The 13855-nt window shown below is 40.7% G+C and overlaps 1 protein-coding gene across 1 annotated transcript in view; it reads right to left on the bottom strand.

Annotated features, from left to right (window-relative positions):
* The window catches only part of mthfd1l (methylenetetrahydrofolate dehydrogenase (NADP+ dependent) 1 like), a 179411-nt gene that overhangs the window by 65969 nt on the left and 99587 nt on the right, over positions 1-13855 (bottom strand). Inside the window, exons 20-22 of the mRNA XM_043696855.1 lie at positions 6691-6830; positions 5862-5903; positions 3998-4098 (exon numbers count right to left, since the gene is read on the bottom strand). Of these exons, the coding sequence (XP_043552790.1) occupies positions 3998-4098; positions 5862-5903; positions 6691-6830 (283 nt within the window). The remainder of the gene's footprint in view (positions 1-3997; positions 4099-5861; positions 5904-6690; positions 6831-13855) is intronic.

Below are 13855 nucleotides of genomic sequence, written 5' to 3'. Positions count from 1 at the left end.
CAGACCATGGCAATACGACGCCTGGAGGAAGAGTGCCTCATCTTCCACCTAGGAACCCTCCAATCACAAGGGATGAATGCAGATTTCTCCAGCTGCCTCATTTCCAAATCCCGACCCTCCCACCTTATCTCAGTCTCAACCCTCAGACTCAGCACTGCCTTCTTGACCTGCAATCATCTTCCCGACCTCTCCGTCCCCACCCCCTCTCCGGCCTATCACCCTCACCGTAACCTCCTTCTACCTATCGCATTCCCAATGCCCCTCCCCCAAGTTCCTCCTCCCTACCTTTATCTTAGCCTGCTTGGCACACCTTCCTCATTCCTGAAGAAGGGCTTATACCTGAAACGTCGATTCTCCTGCTCCTTGGATGCTGCCTGACCTGCTGCGCTTTTCCAGCAACACATTTTTGACCTTCGAGGGGCCCTATTCTCTCCCTAGTTACCCTTTTGTCCATAATGTATTTGATAAACCCTTTCAATTCTCCTAAACTCTATTTGCCAATGCTATGTTCTCCTTTTTGCCCTCCTGATTTCCCTCTTAAGTATACTCCTACTGCCTTTACACTCTAAGGATTCACTCAATCTATCCTGTCTATACCTGACATATGCTTCATTCATTTTCTTAACCAAACCCTCAATTTCTTTAGTCATCCAGCATTCCCTATACCTACCAACCTTCCCTTTCACCCTGACAGGAATATACTGTCTCTGGATTCTTATTATCTCATTTCTGAAGGCTTCCCATTTTCCAGCCATCCCTGTACCTGCGAACATCTGCCCCCAATCAGCTTTTGAAAGTTCTTGCTTAATACTGTCAAAATTAGCCTTTCCCCAATTTAGAACTTCAACTTTTAGATGTAGTTTATCCTTTTACATCACTATTTTAAAACGAATAGAATTATGTTCGCTGGCCCCAAAGTGCTCCCCCACTGACACCTGAGTCACCTGCCCTGCCTTATTTCCCAAGAGTAGGTCAGGTTTTGCACCTTCTCTAGTCGGTACATCCACATACTGAATCAGAAAATGTTCTTGCACACACTTTACGAATTCCTCTCTATCTAAACCCTTAACACTGTAGTAGTCCTGGTCTATGTTTGGAAAGTTAAAATCCCCTACCATAACCACCCTATTCCTCTTACAGATAACAGATCTCCTCACAAATTTGTTTCTCAATTTCCCTCTGACTATTCGGGGATCTTTAATACAATCCCAATAAGGTGTTCATCCCTTTCTTATTTCTCAGTTCCACCCAAATAACTTCCCTGGGTGTATATCTGGGAATATCTTCCCTCAGTACAGCTGTAATGCTGTCCCTTACCAAAAACGACACTCCCCCTCCTCTCCTGCCTCCTTTTCTATCCTTCCTATAGCATTTGTATCCAGGAACATTAAGCTGCCAGTCCCGCCCATTCCTGAGCCATGTTTCTATAATTGCTATGATATCCCAGTCCCATGTTCCTAACCATGCCCCGAGTTCACCTGCCTTCCCTGTTCGCCCTCTTGCATTGAAATAAATGCAGTTTAATTTAGCAGTCCTACCTTGTTCTCTGCTTTGTCCCTGTCTGCCCTGACTGTTTGACTCACCTTTGTTCTCAACTGTACCAGTATCAGATTGACCTCTTTCCTCATTATCTACCCCCCCACCACCCCCAAACTTACCCTCCCGAGCAGCTCTAGCTCCCTGCCAATATATTAGTCCCCTCCAAATTAGGTGCAATCCGTCCTTCTTGTAGAGGTCACTTCTATCCAAAAGAGATTCCAATGATCTAAAAATGTGAATTCTTCTCCCATACACCAGCTCCTCAGCCATGCATTCATCTGCTCTATTCTCCTATTCCTGCCCTCACTATCTCGTAGCACTGGGAGTAATCCAGATATTACTACTCTTGAGTACCTCCTTTTTAAATTCTTGCATAACTCTGTAGTCTCCCTTCAGAATCTCAACTTTTTCCCTTTCTGCTGGCCCCTCTCCCCTTTGAGAGCATTGTACACCCTCTCTGAGACATCCTTGATCCTGGAACCAGCAAAGCAACACACCATTCCGATTCTTCGCAGCTGGCCACAGAAACGTCTGTCTGTACCTCGGACTAGACAGTCCCCTAAACACAATCCATCTCTTGGAACCTGACGTACCCCTCTTCGCATTAGAAATAGTCTCAATACCAGAAACTTGGCTGTTCATGCTACGCTCCCCTGAGAATCCATCCTCCCCTACATTTTCCAAAACAGCCTACTTGTTTGAAATGGGGATAGCCACAGAAGACTCCTGCACTACCTGCCTACCTCTCTAACCTTTCCTGGAGTTAACCCATCTACGTGACTGTATCTGCGACTTTTCTCCCTTCCTATAACTGCCTTCCATCATATCCCCTTGCTCTTGTAAATTCCTCATTACCACTGTCGCTCCAACCAATCCATTCGATCTGATAGTGTTTGCAACCAATGGCATTTATAGTAGATATAATCGTCAGTAACACAAACCCCCCCCCTAAACTCCTACATCCAACAAGAAGTGCATATCACTCTACTAAAGGTCATTTTTGCTTCTTTCAATCTACAGACCCAGAAAATAGCACTGACTTATTCCTCTACAAAACAGTGCTCCAGGTTAAATTAATACTTATGGCTTATATTTTAAGTTTAATCAAGAGACATCTCAATAAAACATATAATCATAAAACCCACTCTACTCACTACTGCAGATGTACTGTAAGGCCACGCTTAAAATATCCACTGTTTCTGTGCTGTGACCTCTCCCAAACAGGTTCCTCCAAGATTAGTTGTGAATTTCACTCTGTTAATTTTCCCAGATGCACTCCGATGTCCAGCAATACATGAATTCAAGAGCAAAGGCAGTAACTGTGCAGGTCCACTGCTGTGTCAGTTAACAATGTGGGCTTCTTTCACTCTCTCTCTCGCACTGACCTGACCATGTGCTTCCTTTGTCTATTCCTCTCCCTTTTAAAAGTGCTTCTGTTTTGACTGTTTTTTCCTCCAAAGTTCCAAAACAATGCAACAGCATATAAACAGTTATTGCTGCTCCTGGAGTTCGAGGAAATCACCTCCAACACCTAAAATACCTCAAAAAAGGTGCAGCTCTTACAGCCAGAAATTTTTCCCATCCTCCATCTTGGATTACCCAGAATCCGATGCAGAGAAATGAGAAACAAAGGACAATGAAACTAACCAGGTTATTCTTCCAAAAAGCGCACTTAGACTTCACAGGTTATTTCTATCCTTTACTTTTCTACGATCGAAGGGAAGAGGTGAAGACGACATTTGAATGTTAGGATTTAGATTTAGATTTAGATTACACTTACAGTGTGGAAACAGGCCCTTCGGCCCAACAAGTCCACACCGCCCCGCCGAAGCGCAACCCACCCATACCCCTACATTTACCCCTTACCTAACACTACGGGCAATTTCCCATGGCCAATTCACCTGACCTGCACATCTTTGGACTGTGGGAGGAAACCGGAACACCCGGAGGAAACCCACGCAGACACGGGGAGAACGTGCAAACTCCACACAGTCAGTCGCCTATGGCGGGAATTGAACCCGGGTCTCCGGCGCTGTGAGGCAGCTGTGCTAACCACTGGGCCACCGTGCCGCCCACCACTGGGCCACCGTGCCGCCCACCACTGGGCCACCGTGCCCAGTGAAAGTGTTTAAATTGGATGGAATACCTGGAGTTAACAGACTGGCGACCACGGATGTGAACGGAAGTGGTGCTCAATGGGGCTGTTCAATCAAACAACTGATTCTGGTGATGCAGCATCAACCTGTTAGTGAATTTAACTGGCTATCAGCAATATACCTGTTCAGTTTGAGAAAAGATTGAGTGATGAGAAGCCCCTTCATTAATAGATGTTTACATTGATTGGACACTGGACAGTTCTTAGAGGTGGAAAACCTATAGCTTGAAATTCTGTTGAGGGGACAAGGCCTCCATAATGTATTAAGTGCTTCCCCATTGAGTCCCAAATCACAGCACTTACTTGAATACATTCACAGCAACTACAACCGGAATCCCAAACAGCTGAGCGATCTCTATCTGCTTTTGCAAATTACAGCACCCATCAGTCACCAGTTTCAGGTTCTACAAAAACAATGACATAAGCCTTAAACAAAGAAACTTAAAAGGTTAAGTATAGAAATGCTGAACAGGTCAGCAAGCACCTGCAGACAGACAAGCAGAGTTAACATTTCACCAGAACTGAATTGAGAAAACAGAGTCTGTAAACAAATATACTGGCAGGAAAAGTACACCTATAAATGGCTTCAAATGCAGCTGGATTAGGGAGGGTCAGCTAGTTTCACTACTTGTGCTTTTACATAAAATGGCATTCATTTCTCAATTGTGAAACCTCATCTTATTAAATCTTTCAATGGTTTGGACTTATTCGGCCTATGTCAATTTATACAAAGGAATAAATTAATCAAGAACATCTGAAGGAGTTAAAGCCCATGAGATTATGTAATCCTAACTGGTATTAAAGCACCTGCATACGTAGCTAAGGCATTTCTCAGGCCATCTTGTTTCATTATGCTTGGAAATTATTCGAAGATATGACTGCTCCAGAGAAAGCTCGTGAATAGAGAATCCCTTCTGGAAATGAGTGGTACCCACTGGCTCCATTCAATCCATCACATCACAAAAAATAAAAGTTTTATTGTATCAGAAATAATGCTACACTAAATTTCTTACTTAAATTATTTTGGGATTTAGATTAATTCCAAAATAAGCGGCAAATTCTCATTACTTACAACATTTTCTTTATTTTCACCATCTCAAATCTGAGACTAACATGCCTGAAAATTATATTTACACCTTAGAGTTTACAGTTTAAATATACGTTGAAATAATGCAATATGTTGAATATCTAAAAGTAATTTGTATGTTTATTTGGCGTAAAAAATAATATAAACTTATCCTTCCATTACTTTGCACATAATTCCTACAGATTTCTTTCACAGCACATCCCCAAACTTGTAATCTCTAACTCTTAGATGGACAAGCAGACACATTGGAAAGTCAACAACCATTCTGACTTAGAAATATATCGTCACCGGTGCTTGGTCAAAATCCTGGAACTCCTGACCCATGAGCACTAAGAGAGCTCCATTCATTAGACAGACTGCAGTTGTTAAAGAAAGCACATCACCACCTCTTTAAGTGAAATTTGGGACAAGGTATTAAATGCTGACCTTGCTAGTCAAGCTTTCATCCCCTAAAAAGGATGAAAGAAAAATTAAGATGCCAGTGACCTCAATAAATATTGTTCAATACTGGGGCAACACAGTGGTTCAGTGGTTAGGAGCGCTGCCTTATGGTGCCAGGGTGCCAGATTAGATTCCAACCTCTGATGACTTGTCTGCGTGGAGTTTGCACATTCTCCCAGTGTCTGTGTGGGTTTCCTCCAGATGGTCCGGTTTCCTCCCACAGGCCAAAGATGTGCAGGTAAGATGGATTGATCAAACTAAATTGTCCATAGTGTCCAGGGATGTGCAGTCCAGGTGGATTAGCAAATTCTTATTACTTCTATATTATTTAAGTGTTAACTAAACAATGTATCCTTGTTTAATAAGTTTTGTTTTGACATTAAATCCATAATTTGATAATTAAGAATCCTGGTTGATAGATCTTTTGACTACAATCTGATGTAGATAAGGTATTTAAATTGGTCATCTTTATAAGCTAATAAAAGCATTTTTATTTTACATTACTGCTTTAAGATTAGTGGGACGAGGGCAATGATGCACTCCTCCAACTGCAGTCATAACAAGTGCACATACAAGATTCTGGATTACATTACTACAGGAAACCTGAAGACTCTTCCGGTCTTTGTGATGTATACATACCTCCTCAGTGTACTCTTTTGATAGAGGTTTGCCTGCAGTGACCTGAAAGAGAACAAGTTAGTAACACTTGTTAACTTAAATACAGATTCTCACACAGATGTTCATGCCTGAAGTTATATTTTATACAAGCTATTTTTGGGTGAAATGCAAACAAAACAAAACAAAAACACAAAAATAAAAACAGTAGAAGTAGTACAAAAGAGGTAGCATTTCAGAATACCTTTCGTGACCATAGGAGATTTTGATCACTTCAATCAATCAAAAATGTCTAAATAATTGTTAAACATTGGCCATCGCACGAATAACTCATGTACTGTTCCTCAAATTGTGACATCAGATTTCTTGCATTCAACTTTGGGCAGATGGGGGCCTTAGTTTCATACCTCAATTGAAATGTCAACATTTACAGTGTAGCTATCAACATTGACTGTACGGATTTGGATGTCAGACTGGATTACGTGCTCAGGTTCTTGAAGTTGTTTTCAACATATCACCTTCTGATTCGGAGAATCACTTAATCATGATGTATTACAGCCCTGGACTATTGGGTACAAATTTCTATCTTATTTCTCCATTGAACCTGAGCCATTGGGTGATTCCTAGTTCACAGACATATTCTGACCATCTTAAGTGAATGACAATACATTTAAAGCTTTACTTCCTTTCTCCAGACATCAATTTCTGCTCAATGCATCTTGTCTTGGTTATTTGACTATGTCTATGTATGGGAAAAGAAACCTTCTGTTGAAGATAGATCTGACTGGATAGAAGAAAAGACTCGTGGGCAGAATGGTGCATTCTCATTACTATGTGTACACCATCTACTCACATTGGGGCCTCCACCATGCATTTTCAAGGCACGGATTGTTGCCACAAGCACTACCACATTAGGCTTAAGGCCTGATGTTCTGCACTTGATGTTGAAGAACTTCTCCATCCCAATATCAGCACCAAAGCCTGCTTCAGTCACTGAAAAATAAGACACAATTAGACAACCTAGAAATTCAAAATGTAGATTTGTGTATGCAATCAAATGTCATCAGTCTGCCCATTTATTGAAATTATGGCTCATCTTTATCTTAAGTTCCTTCCATCTGTCTTGAATCTATATCGTTTTATATTCTTTAGAGAAAAGCTTATTGATTTTGGGCCGAAAATTAATAATTGAGTTGCCCATATTGTATTTTATGGAGTACGTTCTGCAATTCTGCCATTCTGTGTAGAGGGGTTTTCTAATTTATCTCCTAAATAGCCTATCTCGATTTCACCAACAGTACATATTAGTCCAGTTGTGGTATAACCAAGATTTTGTAAGCTGCAGCAAAATTTCCTCCACTTTGTAGTCATGAAGGCCAACATCAATTAGCCTTTCGGATTATCCTTTGAGCCTAACTTATACATTTTAGTAAAATAAAATGAAGAACAGCAGATGCTGAAGATCTGAAACCAGAACAGATAATCCTGGAAAATCTCAGCAGGTCTGGCAGGATCTGCATGGAGAAAGTAGAGTTAGAGTTGAGTGACCCTTCTTCAGAATCCAGTTAAAGTTAACTTTGCTTTCTCTGCAGAGTCTGCCAAACATGCTGAGTTTCTGCAGTAATTCCTGTTTTTGTTCTATGTCTTTGTGATTAGTATACATAAGCTCCTAAATCATTCTGGCTCACCACTGTTCTTAGATCGACACTATTTAACCTTTTTAATTCAAAATGGACACCTCACACTGGGTGTTCAAATTCATTTATTGCGGGTTTATTACCCATTCACTTAATCTATTAAAATGCTTAATTATTTTACTGTTCCTGTCTATTCTATGTCATTACAATCTTGGATATACAATTTCAAATCATTAATGAAAACATTGATGAGTTGAAGCTCCAGGACATATCCTTGTGAGACACCACCAATTACTTTCTTCCAGTTTGGGTATTTGTACATTTTATTCCTAATTTCCTGTTTACAATCCTCAACCTAATTTAACATTCTGTTATGCAGAATGTTCTCAAACACCTTCAGAATTGCATACAAACTATAGCCATGATTATTTCCTCCTCTATATTTTAGGTACAGCCTCAAAAAAAAGTTAAATATGTAAGACATGACCCAACCTCAATAAACCAATGTTGCACTTCTTCAATTAGTTCAAATTTCTTTAGAATTGGAATCCCTATAGTATGTAAACAGGTCCGTCATCCCAACAAGGCCACACCAACCCTGCAAAGAGTAACCCACTCAGACCCATTCCCCTACCCTATAATTTATTCCTGACTAATGCACCTAACCTATACATCCCTGCACACTGTGGGCAATATACACACACACACACACACACACATTTTGGCATATGCATTGACAAATTATATCTGTAAACATATTTATGACAATATATTGTAAAGTCCATTAACAATTAAACTATTTCTACACTAAAGAAGTAAAGTATTCACAATAATTGCCTTTAAACAATTTAAATAGTCAAGTGAGAGTTCAATGCTAAAAGTCTGAATTAAGCAACTTTGGACAACCACTTTTGCAGGTGACTGGACCACAGATATATTAATGCTGTTATGCACATAGCTGTGGAGTTTTAATTTTCACTACAGATTATCAAGGGTTACCAAGATTCACCAGTTCATACATCATCTTCAATTCTTGCTAAGACAGAAGGAAGAATCTCCTGTTTTCTCACAGGGTTGAGGGAATAATTTGAATGTGAAGGAGGAGTCACCAACATTTAACATTCAGATATCAATGGCTTGTTATTTCGTGCAAACTCCAACTACTGTTGCATTACAACATTCCCACCCATTCCTTTGTTAATGACTCAAGTATAGCCAAAATTTTGAATTTCCAGGGAAACAGTTGCTAAGATTGGATTGTGAAGTCTAGAGGATACAAAATGACGTACTGTTGATCAACAGGATTGCCTCAATACTACATAGTTTCCTCCCAGGTGAATTCTCTTTGGCTCTGGATTGGGAAAGATACAAAGTAACGACATGTACTTACATAGTGTCTTTGTCATAGTTAAACATCCCAAGGCGCTTCACAGAATATCAGAATTATGTTGCAGAAGGTAGCCATTCAGGCCTTTGGTTCTGCATTTGCTCAGAGTATTTTGACTTGGCTCCATCTCCTGCCTTATCCCCAAAATCCTGCTTGCTGTTTCTTTTTAAATAAAAATCCAATGCCCTCTTGAAACCTCAAGCGAACCTGCCTCCTCCACACTTCCAGACATTAATACAATGAGTTGTCTGAATATGGCATGCAAAGTGTTTTTGCCCTCACTCCCACATGTACTTCTTTTGCAAAGCACATTTTTAAAGAAGTGTTTTCCGGTTCTCGATCTTCAGTGGTTGAGAATGGTTTCAGACAGAGTACATTTTCTTCCTCTTTACTATGTCCTGACCATTCACTTTTCATCAAATCTCTCAAGAGTTTGCCTCTCCAAGGAGCACATCACTACTTTTCCCAATGTATCCACACAACTGAAGTTTTCATCTCTGAAACTATTCTTCTAAACCTCTTCTATACTGTCCATTCACATTCTTTGTAAAAGCATAGTGTCCAGAGCTGTACACTATCGTCCATCTGACATCCAGTCAGTGTTCTATGAAGGTTCAACATGACCTGCCTGCTGTTGTGGACTAGACCCCTATCAATGAAGCTAAGTGTTCAAAACAAAAGAAATTAAGTTCTAGATATCGGAATTAAAAATCACACACCAGGTTATAGTCCAACAGGTTTATTTGCAAGCACTAACTTTCAGAGCGCTGCTCCTTCATCAGATGGTTGTGAAATACAAGATCATAAGACTCAAAATTTATAGCAAACCTTTACAGTGTGATATAACTGAAATCATATTGAAAAAGACCTGGAATGAACATGTTGGTTTCAGTTCTTTCATATGTAATTCGCAGAACTTCTTTAAAGTTACATTCTCAAGTGAACGTTAACAATTGGTGTCATGCCAGCCCTGAAAATGCATTTAAGGTGTGAGGTGCCCTATGCCACAATGTTCAGACTGACTCTAAACTAAGAAACGGGTTTGCAGAATCTTACATGGATTCATGCAGTTTTTGAGCAAAATGAAATGTAATTCTGCAAGTATAAATTCACCCCACAAACTTGTGTGTGTGCGCGTATGTATGTATGTATGTAGGTAGGTAGGACCATGGGTGTCTGTGTCTTTCTGTGAGTGTGCATCAGTCGGTGTCTGTTCATGTCACACTACAGGTGACCCCATTGCCCAACAGACAGACACACATTCCTAGAGACCCATATTCCCACGCAGACCCTCTCTCATATGCTCACACATAGTCCCACACACTCAGGCGAGCGCACACACCCTCTCACAGACCTATACCCCTTTACACTCTCTCTCACACACTCATAACATCCCCCACCACACACACACACACACACACACACACACACACACACACAAAGTTTGTGGGGTGAATTTGTACTTGCAGAATTACATTTTATTTTGTTCAAAAACAGCACAAATCCATGTAAGATTCCGCAAATCCATTTTTAGATTAGAATCAGTCTGAACACTGTGGCACAGACAGCTTCACACAGGGTACCTCACACCTTAAATGCATCATCTGGGCTGACATGACATCAATCGTTAAAGTTCACTTGAGAATGTAACTTTAAAGTTCTGTGATTTACATATGAAAGAACTGAAACCAACACGCTCATTCTAAAAGATGAGACTTAAACAATCCAGGGCTTTTTCAAAACAATTTCAGTTAAATCACACTATAAACTTTTGCTTTGTTAAAGTTCACTTGAGAATGTAACTTTAAAGTTCTGTGATTTACATATGAAAGAACTGAAACAACACGCTCATTCTAAAAGATGAGACTTAAACAATCCAGGGCTTTTTCAAAACAATTTCAGTTAAATCACACTATAAACTTTTGCTATAAATTCTGTGTCTTAAGATCTTATACTCCACAACCACCTGAAGGAGTAGCGTTCCGAAAGCTAGAGCTTCCAAATAAACTTGTTGGACTATAACCTGGTGTTGCGTGATTTTTAACTGTTTAAATTTCAACTCAGTTTGGCTTGCTTAGATGACCGACACATGTTGCTCGAAACAAGATTCCATTCAGTTTCCTTCCAAAAGTAGGATTTCCTTTCCAGTCCACATATCTCATTCTTATCCTTTTGCCATCTACTAATTCCGAGAATGCTGAACATGTCTATGGCTGGGCTCCCTTGAAAATTGGCAGCACGCATACTTGGGTCCTGCATAAATTATCAATTTTAGGCAAGAGAAAGGAGCAGCAAGATGAAAATTCTGAAACACTTAAAAAAAATTAGAGCAGAAAACTAAGATATTTTATATAGCTTTTCAACAACACTATTTAAATCAGCACCTCAAACATCATGGTTAATTCACAGTGCTTGCACAGCACAGACCAACAGACAGACCTTAAATATGAGGACAAACTTGTTCACTTTGAACTAGTACCACATGGTGGGTCGAGTTTGCTAGATGAAGTAAAGTAATTTCTCAACAATTTTATGGAATTAGATGGATTCTACTCAATGTGCCATCCTTATCACAGTTAGTTTGTGCACTGCGACATATCCTCCTCAGCCAGTACAGTCATTGTAAATCAGATCCGTTCTTGGAAAGAAAGCTCATTATGTGCAAAAGGAAGGAAACAGCAATTGTAACTCCACACACTGGATGCTTGAGACCATTAATAAAAGGAAATGCCGTAGGAAAATGGATCAGCTCTCTGCTGAACTTGCACTCGAGTGGATCATGCAGCTGTTCACTCCTCAGTAAATTGCGAATATCTGTCATCAAGTTCCTTTTTCTGCCTGAATCCTAATTCATTCCCATCACCCCCAACCTTGCTACCATTCGTTGGCTCTCAATTCAGCAATGTCTCATTTTCACGGTCAAACCCCTTCACACTCTCCCTAATCCTTATTTATGTAACCTGCTTGGTCCCACAGTATTCAGAGTTCTTTGTGCTCAATCCTGGCGTTCTGAGCATCTTGATTTTAATCTCTCAATTATTTTAAAAGTATTCTTGACAATGAATTCCAAAGTAGAATTGACAAGTCAAAAGAGACAGAAGTAGAATGACATTGTTCCAAAAAAAATTTTCCAGAAAAAAAATATCAGCTTTTGTGCATTTGAAAACTCTTGCACGTTAATTATTTACTTTTGTAAATTGAGGAAATCAATGGGAAGAAAGAAAATCTACAAAAACAAGACAGATGAACACTGGTTAATCCAGAGAACAATAAGAATGTTTTGGCCTGCGTTATTCATAGGGAAAAAGGTGCACAGGCACGTCAGTTATAGAGATGTACAGCACAAAAGCAGACCCCTCGGTCCAACTCGTCCATGCCGAACAGATATCCTAAACTAATCTAGTCCCATTTGCCAGCACTTGGCCCATATCCATCTAAACGCTTCCTATTCATTTACACATGCAGATTTAAATGTTGCAGTTGTACTAGCCTTCACCAGTTCCTCTGGCAGCTCATTTCATACACACAACACGCTCAGGTCCCTTTTTATAACTCACCTAAAACTATGCCCTCTAGTTCTGGTCTCCCCCACCCCAGGGAAAAGACTTTGTCTATTTATCCTATCCATGCCCCTCATGATTTTATAAGCCTATAAAAGGTCACCCTTCAGCCTCCAACGCTCCAGGGAAAACAGCCCCAGCCTATTCAGCCCCTCCCTGTAGCTCAAATCCTCTAACCATGGCAACATCCTTGTTAATCTTTTCTGAACCCTTTCAAGTTTCACAACATCTTTCCAATAGGAAGACATCTTTCCAATAGGAAGGAGACCAGAATTGCATGCAATATTCCAAAAGTGGCCTAACCAATGCTCTGTATAGCTGCAACATGACCTCCCAATTCCTGTACTCAATACTCTGACCAATAAAGGAAAGCATATCATTACCTTCTTCACTATCCTATCTACCTGCAACTCCACTTTCAAGGCGCTATGAACATGCACTCCTAGGTTTCTTTGCTCAGCAACACTCCCTAGGACCTTACCGTCAAGCGTAGAGATCCTGTTCAGATTTGTTTTTCCAAAATGCAGCACCTCACATTTATCTGAATTAAACTCCATCTGCCACTTCTCAGTCCACTGGCCCATCTGATCACGATCCCGCTGTAATATGAGGGAACCTTCTTCGCTGTCTACTACACCTCCAATTTTGGTTTGAACTGGAAAATTACTAACAACCCCTCCTATGTTCACATCCAAATCATTTATATAAATGACATGAAGTAGTGGACCCAGCACTGACCCTTGTGGCACTTCACTGGTTACAGGCCTCCAGTCTGAAAAACAACCCTCCACCACCAGCACCCTCTGTATTCTACCTTTGAGCCAGTTCTGTATCCAAATGGCCAGTTCTCCCTGTATTCCATGAGATCTAACTTTGCTAACCAGTCCCCTATAGGGAACCTTGTCCAATGCCTTACTGAAGTCCATATAGATCACGCTATTCCTGAAGAAGGGCTTTTGCCCAAAACGTCAATTCTCCTGCTCCACGGATGCCACCTGACTTGCTGTGCTTTTCCAGCACCACATGCTTGACTCCATATAGAGCACGTCCACCGCTCTGCCCTCAATCTTCTTTGTTACTTCCTCAAAAAACTCAATCAAGTTTGTGAGACATGATTTCCCACGCGCAAAGCCATGTTGACTATCCCTAATCAGTCCTTGCCTTTCCAAATATGTGCAAACCCTGTCCCTCAGGATTCCCTCCAACAACTTGCCCACCACAAACATCAGGCTCACTGGTCTATAGTTTCCTGCGGTGTCCTTACCACCCTTCTTAAACAGTGGCATGACATTAGCCAATCTCCAGTCTTCCAGCACCTCACCTGCGACTGTCAATGATACAATTATCTCAGCAAGAGGCCCAGCAATCACTTCCCTCGCTACCCAGAGTTCTAGGGTACACCTGATCAGGCCCTGGGAATGTATCTACCTTAAT

This window comes from Chiloscyllium plagiosum, chromosome 9 (genome assembly GCF_004010195.1).
Source record: "Chiloscyllium plagiosum isolate BGI_BamShark_2017 chromosome 9, ASM401019v2, whole genome shotgun sequence".
Classification (NCBI taxonomy): domain Eukaryota; kingdom Metazoa; phylum Chordata; class Chondrichthyes; order Orectolobiformes; family Hemiscylliidae; genus Chiloscyllium; species Chiloscyllium plagiosum.
The sequence above is the reverse complement of the archived record's forward strand: the minus strand, read 5'-3'. Positions and strand labels throughout refer to the sequence as shown.